At 44.3% G+C, this 13,257-nt stretch overlaps 1 protein-coding gene across 5 annotated transcripts in view; it reads left to right on the top strand.

Moving 5' to 3' along the window:
• Positions 1 to 13,257, top strand: part of nbeal2 (neurobeachin-like 2) — a 93,635-nt gene that overhangs the window by 24,915 nt on the left and 55,463 nt on the right. For 2 of the 5 annotated variants that reach the window (XM_063220260.1, XM_063220266.1), the window contains exons 6-13: positions 329 to 391; positions 975 to 1,057; positions 5,019 to 5,104; positions 5,403 to 5,715; positions 8,763 to 8,869; positions 9,465 to 9,551; positions 11,241 to 11,324; positions 12,165 to 12,263. In XM_063220260.1, coding sequence (XP_063076330.1) covers positions 329 to 391; positions 975 to 1,057; positions 5,019 to 5,104; positions 5,403 to 5,715; positions 8,763 to 8,869; positions 9,465 to 9,551; positions 11,241 to 11,324; positions 12,165 to 12,263 — 922 coding nt within the window. The remainder of the gene's footprint in view (positions 1 to 328; positions 392 to 974; positions 1,058 to 5,018; positions 5,105 to 5,402; positions 5,716 to 8,762; positions 8,870 to 9,464; positions 9,552 to 11,240; positions 11,325 to 12,164; positions 12,264 to 13,257) is intronic. The other 3 variants (XM_063220273.1, XM_063220280.1, XM_063220287.1) reach the window with 3 other exon arrangements.

The following is a 13,257-nucleotide window of genomic DNA, read 5'->3' as shown; positions in this document are numbered from 1 at the left end:
CACACACACACACACACACACACACACACACACACACACACACACACGGATGGATGTAAAAATGAATATACGTATACTGTATACTGTGTATACATACCATACAGTTATTATACTGTATGTTTAAATGTTGCAAGAGCATGGCATTCAGGAACACAGAGAGAGAAAGGAACAACACAATTATGAAAGAGAACAAGCATGGACAGTGTACGTGTAAACACACATCCGGTATGGTCATGTCACTCATGTGGAACCCATGGCTCCCTCATCACATCTCCCTGCTGCTCCAATAGCATCACTTGTTTTTTTTTCATTTTTTTATCATTTACAGTTTTTCACCTATCGCACACACATCACACTCACCAAGTGAACAGAACTCGTCCGCAAGACAAAGGTAAAACAACAACAACAACAAAAAAGCGGAAAGAAAAGGAAGCGCGAAAAATAGCCGCACTTCACTTGTGGACATGTAGCTTCATGTCACTCTGCTGGCCATTTGCATGGCATTTCCATCCTGGTTTGCATGAAGAGCTGGCTGGTCTCTCAATGCTGATGTTACTGGAGGCCAGTATAGTAGTGGCATGGCTGAATGCACTGGACCAGAACATGTGCATGTGGTGTGGCTGGGGGAAATGACCAGATGCATGGATTTTGACATACGCAGCTTTTCATTTCCAGCATGCCAATTGACATTTTGCTATGATCTTCTGTGCGTCTTTTTAAGTGAGTGTGTGTGTGTGTGTGTGTGTGTGTGTGTGTGTGTGTGTGTGTGTGTGTGTGTGTGTGTGTGTGTGTGTGTGTGTGTGTGTGTGTGTGTGTGTGTGTGTGTGTGTGTGTGTGTGTGTGTGTGTGTGTGTGTGTGCGCGCGCGCGCGCGCGTGCATGTGTGTTTGTGCGCGCTCGCACGTTATAAATGCTTAAGCGGTTATGTGTCTTCTTCTTACTGTAATTATTATTATCTTTTCTCATGGCTTCCAGGGAGGAGCTGAGCATGCTGGAGAGGAGTAAATACAAGTTTGCTCCTCTGACGGTCCCAGAGGAACTCCCTGCTCTCTTTCATGGTAGGTAACTAAGGCATGAATGGCTTCGCCTGATTACCATCGACTTTCAGATCTATTCGAGACTTGGTCTGACCTAGAGCACAACAACTCACGTTTCCCAAACGGCATGGTTGACCCGCCTCCCTTAGTTTGGTCGAGGCCAGAAAAGGCTGTGGCGAACATTTTCTTAGTCCAAGTAGAACGTCTCTGCTTAAACCCAATCACTGCCTTGAACACGCAGAGAGATCAGAAATGATATTTACATTGCTCTTGACCTGACTAGAAGCGATGCCAAAGGTGTTGCATCACTAGGAGGGCGTTGCCTGTGAATGACTTAAGGGCGGATGAGGGCCATTAGTCATGTTATTGCAAAACTCTTTATGCACTCAGACGCACCTCAGTGCTGCTTACGTCTGATGCTACACCTGCTGATGACATCAGAGAGTGTCTTACAAACACAGCCACACAACCAGCCCCTAAACTATGTAGAGCAGTAGGGTGTACTTTATTGTCCCCAGGAGGAAATTTGTCTTAGGCTTCATCAGTTAACAATGAATGGACAAAAGCATTGCTTGTAACAAAAAAACACCTCAGTAGAGTGTGATGGGAGAGACAGAGCTTGTCTTGTCTATTACTGTATGTCTGACCGCAAAATGGTTTATAGGTTCAGGTTCATACTTTAAAGAAAAATCTCATGCTGTCTGTCACCTCTTTGGCTGTGTCTGTCATTTTGTCCTGTGTAAATGGCTGAAGACTTGTATGTGAATTGCAGGAGATGTTTTATTGTTGTATTGTAGCCTATTTGTATGGGCACCGGAGACTTCCTGGCAGTCTTGGAGAGTGTCTGGCTGTCACTGAACTCACTCATATGACCTTTGTCTAAAGTGGTTGAATTGTACCAATCTAAGGCCAAATCTCATTTCCAATTTCTACCCCTACCCCTATGCCTTCCCCTTGCCCCTCGTCCCTTCAAACGGAGCAGTAGGGCGTACTGCTTGAAAAGCAACGTCTACGAATTGAGACACCCCTTCAACAATCACAGACTGACATTCATACCATTCAAAACCAGCCCCTCTATGGTTAAACCAAACGCTTGTAATTACTCGTGGGAACAAGGACAACAAAAGGTTCGCCTTAATTGCGGACGGACAGTGAGGATCATGAGAGCAAGAGAGTGGGAGAGAGAGACAGGATAGGGTTGGGAAATGACCCAGGTCAGAATCTACAGTAGGTCCTCGTGGGCATGCAAGCCCATCATGGTACTGTTCCTTTGGTGCCTAGGCCTTGTGCCATCGATTGCCCACCGCAAAGTCCAACATTTTGGCTATGTGCTGGCGAAGGCTTTGTGTAGCGTTCAGACTCTACCATCATCAGTGCAAGATCTTGTTGAAAAATGAATGCAACACTGGATGGAAATAATCTGACATTGCAGACAATTGTCGAAACAGAAAAAGCATGCCGTAATCAAAGATAAAGATGTTCCAACAACAAATAAGAGTGTTTGACCATATTTTGGTGGCTACTTTTTTTGTCTATTTTAAGCAATTCAACAGTTCTCTGGTATGAACGTTGAGACATACTCTAACATCCACCAATGAAAACATATTCTGCAGTACAGTAACAGCTTAGAAGGTGACTGACACTACCGAGCGTGTTCAAACAAGCAGATTAGCTCCCTGTTTGTTCAGATTTCTCATCCAGTGTTCATCTTCCTTGCTGTGCTGTGCTGCGCTGGGCTGTGCTGGGCTGGGCTGTGCTGATTGACGGGGGTCTGCCAGTAGCTATGTTATTCTGCTTGTTGCTAAGGCCCCCGCGGAAGACAGCCAGGGGGAAGGCGAGGCATGGATTGGCGTATGTTCGAGTCAGCACCACTGTCATTACGTGATGTCATAACACAACATGCCATGTCATGGCTTGCATAGTCTTCAGCATTGGGAGAATACATGGATTTCACATGCTTATTAACACCTGGCTGCACTTCCAATGGACACCTAACCACTGAGCATTTAGGTATTCCTGTCTGCACACACAGCCTAAAATGTTTGAAAACAATCGGAAACACATGTACCTGTATAAGGTAGCCCATAGAACCAGTCAGTGAAAACAAATGGGTTTGCATACAGTACTGTCTTTTAATTCACTGGAACGATTTGTGGCTTCACAGGATACTGAAAGTACCGCACTAGACGCCCCTCTTCACACTCTCCAGAGCGCACAATTAGCATGTGAAGGCTTTGCACACCCAACACTTGTTTAATTATTGATTTGGTGTTCTCTACATATCCCTTCTGCAAGCAACAGTCCTTTGAAAGCTTGATGGCCTGGTAGACGTTACATACACTCAAATGCTTTGATGGATATGATGCAGCCAAAGAGGTAATGGGTATGAGTAAGGTTGTACAGAAATGGAAATGGAAATTAATGAAGTGAATAAATGAGATACGTGTAAATCAAACAATGTTTAGCTTTTTACAACCTATAAATAATGTCTACATTCTTGATCATGAAATTGTGACGGCATTAAAGTCACTTCTGAATTTTGGGTTGCCACCACCCATGATCTATGAAGGCATTTAACAGGAGTGGTGTATCCCAGTCAATGTAGTTAAGTTTCCCGTTTACACATTTGTGACGCGAGGAGGGGCAAGATGCTAAGCAGCCAGCCATGTGAGTGCATTGTTTGAGTGACAGCAGTTTCCAACAATCAGAGGCTGAAGAGGGACCCCTGTCTGCGTGCGGATTGTTTACAAACGGGAAACCCATGTATTGCATTAGCATCCAACAATGGGAAAGTCATTGGAAAGACCACCAATGAATGAATGAATACCAGTGAGTGAACCACAGCCCCTATCCTTGAATGACTAGTGAAAACATAGTCCTGTATGAGGACAGGAGACTAATGAACATAAACTAGGGCTCACTGTAGGAATGTGTGCCAGGTGGTGGGGGTGAAGCTTTGATGGGTAAGGTGTGTTTGTGCGTTCATCATCTGTTTATTATTAACTAGTAATTAACTAATTATTAATTGAAGTTTGGGGGTACTAGCAGAATTTGTGGTTAAAGTCTTGAGCACACAGGTTGCGACAGGAATAATAATCCAGTGAATAAATAATTAAACTAATGAATGAACCAAAGGCTGTACTTTACTGTGCAGAAACATGAATGAAAAGAGGGAGAGGGTGAGAGGAATGCAGGCCTGGTGGTGGTGAAACATTGATAGGGAGGAAGGGCCTGTGGTGGGGCAGTGAATAATTAAAGTGCTGGTCTCTCTGGCCTCAGGAAAGAGATCTGACGGAAGCTGCCACTGAGACCCCCTCCTGTCTAAGACACTCAGGAAGAAAGGCTGTAGTGAAGACAGTGCAATGCTCTAAAATATAGGCCCTATTCACACTATACTACATATTCTCTCTCTCTCTCTCTCTCTTTGTTTTTTTTTTTTTTTTACAAATGTATATTATACTTCTTTTATCCATTTTGGACTCATTTTTCTGACAACTGTAGCTGAAAGTATGAGTGTTTAAAATCTGCCTCAAATAGAAATATTCCAAAATATTGTATTTTATGGATTCCACAATTCAAAAATAAATGGATAGAAGATATCCTAATGTCTTCTAATATCTCATTATTCCGCTTTTAATGGAAGTATTGTCTGGCAAAGAGGTAGATGTCTCCCTTCCAAGTCTCCAAGAGCCATGCATGATTAACCGACATGTATAAACCAGGAAAGGGCACGTTCATAAAACAATTTGGCGGAAACCATAAGGGCAAATAAACAGAGGCGACAGTTGGTGAATTGTGATGTATACCATTAGCTCTGAAAAGATATGAGCTATGAACAAGTGCATTGGCTTACTATACAACACTTTTAAAGGAGTGTTTCATGGTCTCAACGCAGCAGATGGTTCTCTGGTTTACCTCTTTCCTCTGTTCACCTTGTCACTGTGTGTGTGTGTGTGTTTGTGTGTGTGTGCGTGTTCTCCAGATGTCCTGCAGCAGAGTGAGTGTCAGCCAGAGCTGCTGGTGGTGTGGCTGGTCCACCTCCAGGGAGCCATCCTCAGTGGGAGCAAGGTGAGGACCACACACACACACACACACACACAGAGCGGGTACATCAGGTCAATGTAGCCAACCAAAATCTCCACAAGCGCCCATGTGGAGTAGGATTGGGTTTGGGTGTTTGAACGTTATGATTTGATATTAGGTGGGCCACGCCTGATTAACTGTGAGTGTGTGTGCGTGTGCGTGTGCGTGTGCGTGTGCGTGTGCGTGTGCGTGTGCGTGTGCGTGTGCGTGTGCGTATGTGTGTGTGTGTGTGTGTGTGTGTGTGTTTTCTTCACTTGCTGATTTGTCCTCCTGACACCTCCAGAAGAACGGCCTGATGTCCCTCACGTCCTCTGCGGTGGACGACCTCTTCTCTGTGCTGCGCGCCTGGTGCCTGCGGCCCCCTCCCTCGCCCGGCCACCCCAAGGACCCCCAGCTCTTGCGGCTGTCTCTGCAGTGCCTGACGGCAATGTTGCACCTGCTGCACGCCAGCAGCCCTGCCGAGCGCCAGCTGGACATCAGGCACGTGCTGGACGGCTACTTCCAGCTGCTGAACTGGAGCAGGCCCCCCACGGACGACCCGGATTGCCTGCAGCACTGGGAGGACAGCCTGGTGACCCTGCAGACGCACATGCTCAGTAAGATACCTGCAGCAGATGTTGTACTAGCACCATCACACATGCTCAGTGAGGGACCTGCTCTCTCAGTAGATGTTGTAGTAACACTGTCGCACATGCTCAGTAAGGGACCTACTCTCTCAGTAGATGTTGAAATCGCAGTAGATGTTGTATTAACACTGTTGCACATACTCAGTAAGGGGCCTGCTCTCTCAGTAGATGTGTCACGGTTTTTCTTGATTGCTTACACACAATTTTCGGAATCAGTTCTCGAATTCTCAAAACTCTACACACAAATCTCCATACCTCACACACAGCGGGCAAAACTCCTCACTACCTCTGCAAAATGCACGTTTTGTCTCAAAACAATGTGCTCTCTTCTAAAAAGGTCATTTTGTTCTCAAATGACAAACACAAGCAGTCATTTTAATACACTCTTATGTGAACCATTGAACACTAATATGCACAAGGTAAAACTCTATACTCAACTTGACACACAGTAGAAACTTATTTTCTTCACTGTTCTACTTACAAAAGAGGGTATTTTGTCTGTAGTAAAATACTGAAATATTGTTTTTAGACTCGGAGTACACAGATGTGTGTCAAAAAATATATTTTACATATTTTCTGACATTTAAAAAAAAATGCACTAATTTATTGTAAAATATTGGGTAACCACATGGAAGTGATCTCTTGTATAACATATTTTGGAGTTCAAAAACTAAACCAATGTGTTTTCTCACTGCATCCACTCATGTTTTCATCAATATCACATGCAATGTGTGTCCTTATGGGGTGATGATTTCAGATTGTAAACCGGTATGATGAGAGTTTGCCCATGTGATGAGGAAGTGAACATAGTATGGCAGTTGATTTTAGTATTTTTGAATGGCAGTGTGTTCAATGCGATTCAAATTGTGTGTAATCCAGATAATTGTGTGTAGTGGTTTGAAAAGAGTGTGTTTTAAAACTGAAATGTGAGTGTAAAGAAGGAATTGTGCTTAGTGTTCAGTGACATTGGTTAGGGGAGTTGGGAAATGGGTGAGATGTTCTGAGAATTGTGTGTGAAGTACCAGAACTTGTGTGGAGGCAATCGAGAAAAACTGTAACATTGTCGCAGATGACCAATGAGGAAGCCGCTGTCACTAAACAACACTGTATGAAACATTTCATGCATGCTCAGTAAGGGTCTTGCTCTTGTAGTCGATGTTGTATGAACACTTTCTCACATTATGACATTATTACATTACATGAGAAAAGGAAGGGATTCGAACATGCAACCCTCTGATCTTAAGACCACCTTCTTAACCATTAGGCCAAGGCTACCCCAGTATGCTCAGTGACCCCACATGCTCACTAAGGGACTTGCTCTGTCTCTAAACAACACCATTTGAACAACTCTCACATGTTCAGTAAGAGCTGCTCTGTCACTAAACAATGCTATATGAAACCTATTGCACATATTCCATAAGGGAGCTGCTCTGTCACTGGACAGCACTGTATGACAATTGTCTTCCATGTTCAGTAAGGGAACTACTCTGCCATTAAAAGACTGTATGACAGCTGTCTTCCGGTACATGTTCTCAAATGCTAAATAAGAGGCAGTGTCTGTAAACAGCCCCGTATGACAGTATCTCACTTGCTAAGCAAAGCACCTGCTCTGTCAGTAAATAACGCTGCAAAAACTCTATGAACACTGTTGCATCTTCATCTGCAATGTGTCATCGCATTGCGAACTAATGTGTAAAGTATCCAGTAAAGGGACAGCCCCAAGCGAACCCTAGTGCTACAACTCTGGGCACTGTGTAAATGTTATGGGTTACATGAATGACTGTATGCACTACACTGTATTGACTACAGGCTACTGATGCTATGTCAGGGACATAAGAGTGGCACATGTTTTGCAGTGTTTAATTGTGTGTGATAGAATGGTCCGGACACACGGCATGAGGACCAAAAATGAATTTACTTTATTTCATTATAAACGGCAACGTTTCTATCCACCAGTGTAATCTTCCTCTAAGGAAGATCAAGATCCCACTGGTGGATCAAAAAGTTGCCGTTTATAGTGAAATTAAGTTTATGCTTACATTTTTTGGAGCTCATGCCCCATGTGTGGACCGTTCTATCACACCGTCTACCACTTTTGTCTGGCACCTGGATCACTGATTTTGTGGATGTGCACACCCTGATCTCCAAAGTGTGACATTTCGTGTCATATATTTGACAGGGGCTAGTCCATATCCACACTTGGCCTCAACTGTCAACACTGAACATTTTATGAAGGCTGTATCAGCTTAACAGACAGAGAAAGTATTGAATGTCTGCAGTTGTATTACAGCTGATATAGTAATAATACAAACAAAATATGTGATATAATGTATGCCGTGCTTAGTGCGATAAAGGCCCAACGCAGAATGAATATTTGCTCTGCCAAATGCTAGGAAACCCTACCGCAGCTGACCAACAGAACAGTATTAAAGTGTCGGGTGCATTATGACTTTTATTTGAGCAGTGTTTGGTTGTTATGTGTGAGTTGCTGTGAAATTGCTATGGGCTATTATAAGCAAAGCAGGTCCACTGCTTAGTGTGTACAGTACCAGCCCATCACTTGTAGTCATGTGGTCATGTTTACTGAGCTAATGGATGTAGCATAATCATAGCCAGTTGTCTGGCTACTGTCAACAGAAGTATGTTTACATCCTGCTGCCGCGCACAGACACATCTTGTGAACTTTAAACCCACCGGGCCTGCCTTAAATCTTGGCTACCTGATTGGTTGCCAAAAGACTGACTCAGGGTCGGGAAACTAAAGCTTCAGACCCTTTTTCCTTAACTTATCCGATTGACCAACTAGGATGATCAGTAAAATCATTAATTATTGTGGGTGAATGAATGACTGAATATTAAGTGATGAAGTGAATAATGCTCTCTATTTTCCCTCACACTGTCCAAGTGAACAAGTGAAAAATCTAAAGAAAAAAATATATTATGGATAAACAAACTGAAAACTTAAAGTATGGTGTGTCACATGATGCGTGTGGTTTAATGCCAAGCTGTCCTCCATAGATACCATCCCCCAGATCCTGCAGTGCTCAGACCGCGCCGTGCTGCAGGCCATCTTCCTCAACAACAACTGCTTTGAGCATATCCTGCGCCTCATCCAGAACAGCAAGGTCTCTCTCTCTCTCTCTCTCTCTCTCTCTCTCTCTCTCTCTCTCGCTCTCTCTCGCTCTCTCTCGCTCTCTCTCGCTCTCTCTCTCTCTCTCTCTCTCTCTCTCTCTCTCTCTCTCTCTCTCTCTCTGCCCCCTTCTCCTTTTCCTATTATGTTTTTCATTTCTGCTTTTCTGTCTGTCTGTCTGTCTGTCTGTCTGTCTGTCTAGATATCTGTCTACTGTCTAAGTCACTGTCATTTCTGTCGTCACGCTCTTTGAATGTGTTGTATCTGTTGCCTGCAAGCATATGGTTGTGTCAGTGTGTTTACGTGTTTGTAAGAGTTTTTTGTCAGCTGTATTCTCATTTCTGTCTAATCCCTAATGTCATCTTTTTCTCTTTCTCTTTCTCTTTCTCTTTCTCTTTCTCTCTTTCTGTCTCTGTCTGTCTGTCTGTCTCTCTCTTTCTCTCTCTCTCTCTCTCTCTCTCTCTCTCTCTCTCTCTCTGTCTGTCTCTCATTGCCCCTCTACTGTATGTGCTAATATTGTGCATTTGCTTTTTGTGCCTTTTGTGTGTCTGTGTGTGTGCGTGCGTGTGTGTATGCGCACGTGTGTGCAGCTCTATCAGAGCAGTAGGTGTAGGAAGGAACATGAGGGTGTGTGTAACATCACCACACACTCACTGTCGGAGGTGGAAGTGGATCAGGTACGCTTCCTGTCTCGACGGCCTGTCTGTGCCGGTGACGCACTCCTCCGCCTGGGCTCGTCAGCAGGAAACTCAGCCCAGCTCACGCACGCTCACGCTCAGATAGGCAGATACTCACACACTCAGATACGCACATGCAGTACATACAGAACTCAGAAGGACATACACACACTCATAACCTCACACAGTCCGATGCTCGTAAACACACACACACACACACACACACACACACACACACACACACACACACACACACACACACACACACACACACACACACACACACACACACACACACACACACACACACACACACACACACACACACACACACACACACACACACACACACACACACCCCGACTTTAATTCTCTTCCACCATTAAACATGTGTGCAAGAATAAGAATGAGGCGGGGGAGTTTCCTGTTGGCTATGGCTACAGGTGTGCATGCACTTGTGTATATATCCATATATATATATATATCTGCATGAAGCCGACCGGGATTTGAACCCCACCCCCTCTGCTCTCAGCCCCACCTACTCCCTTTCCCTGTCACTTGTATACCCACACACTCCCAACTCCTCCTTCAATCCCCATGTTATGTTAGCCTAAACTACTGTATGACTATATCAGAAATCTTAACGCGTTCACTAGTTCACTGCACAACTATTTCCACGAATTTGTGCACCACTTGTGAATGAATAAACATTTTTGATTGTGTACTAGTGCGGTACACATTCCTGGTGTTGTAAACCCCAGCTCTACAGTGTGTGGTGGTGTTTTGGTGTGGTTTGGGAGACACTGAGACACATTTTCATGTGTGTTTGGTGGTGTTGTGGTGGTGGTGTGGTGTGGTGTGGTGTGGTGTGGTGTGGTGTGGTTTGTGAGCCTTATGTGTTTGTTGGTGGTGGTTTATAAGAGAACATTTCAGCATGGGTGTATGTACTGTATGCGTCTGCATGGTGTTTTGTGGTGGTTTGGTGTTCTGTGAGACGTGTGTGTGTGTGTGTGTGTGTGTGTGTGTGTGTGTGTGTGTGTGTGTGTGTGTGTGTGTGTGTGTGTGTGTGTGTGTGTGTGTGTGTGTGTGTGTGTGTGTGTGTGTGTGTGTGTGTGTGTGTGTGTGTGTGTGTGTGTGTGTGTGTGTGTGTGCGTGCGCGCGCGCGTGTGTATGTTTGGAGGTTAGTGCTTTATAAAAACATTTCAGTTTGTGTGTTTGGTGGTGGTGGTGGTGGTTCTTGAGAGATATTACCGGCCCTTGTTCCCTCACTTATTCTTCTTCAATCTCTTCTCCCTCCTCTGGTGTTGTGTTCTAATCTCACATCACCTCGTTTCTGGCTGGTGAGGCCACTCACTCGCTTCTTAAATGTGTCACTTTTTCAGCAGTCTTGGTGTCTGTGTGTGTGTATGTGACTCAATTGTGTCAAATAATCTGATCATATTTTCAAACCAAATGTGTGCAAAGCTGTTTCAGGGTTTCAGGGCCCGTCTCTCTCTCTCTCTCTCTCTCTCTCTCTCTCTCTCTCTCTCTCTCTCTCTCTCTCTCTCTCTCTCTCTCTCTCTCTCTGTCTCTCTTACTCTCTCTCTCTGTGAGTGTGTGCGTGCATGTGTGTGCATACGTGCATATTCTTCTAAATGAATAATCTATTCTCCACATGAATAGTGCCTAATGCGATGTGTGTTTGTGTAGGTGTGGGAAAAGGGTTCAGACTGCATCACAGTGCACGCCATCGGAGTACTCACCGCCATCATGAGCAACTCCCCCTCCGCCAAGGTACTGACGGACAGCTGTCAATCAACCTCTGTCATCACGCCTCACATCCTGTTTTCACACTTCACTGCCACTTCCTTCCACTCTTGGTCTTTAATATTGATGTTATTTCTCACTCTCTTTGGACGACACTGTATTTTAATTTTCAAAGATTTATTGTTGAAGAAAAGCCTGCTTCTGTTAGTTGGATTTTTCCTGCTTCTGTTAGTTGGATTTTTCAGCTAGTGGCGGCCTTCTGTTTAGGAAAGCTTTCACGGCTTTATCAAAATCAGGAAAGCTTTGCTGTCTGACAGAAAATCCTCTTAGACATGCTGAGTCTCAGACCGGACCCCGCAAAATATTTCTTAGACAAACAGAGAGTGACGTGTGCAATAAATAGGAAATAAGAACACAGAAAAGGGAGGGAGAGGGGCCCCTAAGAGCCTGAGACTTGCAGCAGGCACTGTTAAAACCTGAGTAGAGCTTATCTTCTCAGATCATTTTTTGTTCCACATATTTGCTATTGGAGGTGCTAAACCGAGTGCTGAGCTGAAATGTAAGACTTTCTCACAATTCTTCTGCATGTGACGCAATCCGTAACCTTTCAAAGCTCTTCCAGCCATTATGCTTTTAAAGTCCAGTTCATAATCGTTGGAAAGATGTACTGCATTTCACAGCAGACGGCTCGTGTTGTTTTTGTTGCATGCTTGCTGTTGTTGTGCAGAGCTCTTCCCTTGATGAGCTGGAATGCCATAAATAGCTGGTCATTGTTTGCTCTCATTGTGTTGTGTCACGGAGTTGATTTTCACTCCTTCTCGTCTCACGTCTCATTCTCCTTATCTTCGTCCCCTATCTGATCCGCAGGAGGTCTTTAAGGAGCGCATTGGCTACTCCCAGCTGTTTGATGTGCTCAAGAGCCAGGGGAGGCCCACCAAACGACTGCTGCAGGAGCTCATGAACATGGTGAAGCTCTTCTTCTTCTTCTTCTTCTTCTTCTTCTTCTTCTTCTTCTTCTTCTTCTTCTTCTTCTTCTTCTTCTTCTTCTTCTTCTTCTTCTTCTTCTTCTTCTTCTTCTTCTTCTTCTTCTTCTTCTTCTTCTTCTTCTTCTTCTTCTTCTTCTTCTTCTTCTTCTTCTTCTTCTTCTTCTTCAGAGGCCTCTGGATTTACAAATATATCAGACAGGTTGACTCCTGATATCCAGTGGATGAGTGGAAGAGTATTTCAACATTTATTCAAATCACCTAGCCAAAATCACCGGGGAATTTCTAATAAAAGCAAAAATGTTGAGGCCTAGTGGGTCGTAACACTACTGAACCATGGGCTGACATAATGTGGCAAGAATGTAATATAAAATAAGGGCTATCTACAATGCTAGAACTACATTAGCCTGGTCTCACCATACCCTCTTACTAATGTAATACTAAGGGTCTGCATTATTGAGCACTAATTTTAGGCGGTAGAGGTCATCAGACTGAACCAGATTTTAACCAAGTCGAGTATTTAAGCAATAAGCCACGAGAGGCCGTGGGTTATGCTCGATTGATAATGGGCAAGGGGAGTGGGGCATGACGTGAAGCGGAGTGCCGTAAACGCCCCCTTGTCCGTTATCAATATCATATCCGGCCTCAAGTGGCTCATTGCTTATCTAACACTGTTACACTTAATCGCTGACCAAATTTCTGAACGCTTTAATAACAATTAATTTGATCCTCAATTTGAATTGAGGGAGTGATTGTGGTTACCCCGGCAACTTTACTTGGCGTGCGTGCTTTCGTCGCGCTGCTAGACACACTTCGCTACAAAAACTCAGCAAGGGGCAATAAACACAGCAGGAATTAAATGTCTTTTACAATCACACTGATACCCCAACCACAGATGGTGCAAATATGTGCTCTTCTTGCAGACTCCCCACCCAACTGCAGCATATTCTCATTACCGACGTAGATGAGCTGGGTCT

This window comes from Engraulis encrasicolus, chromosome 2 (genome assembly GCF_034702125.1).
Source record: "Engraulis encrasicolus isolate BLACKSEA-1 chromosome 2, IST_EnEncr_1.0, whole genome shotgun sequence".
Lineage (NCBI taxonomy): Eukaryota > Metazoa > Chordata > Actinopteri > Clupeiformes > Engraulidae > Engraulis > Engraulis encrasicolus.
This window is presented reverse-complemented; position numbering and strand designations above follow the sequence as displayed.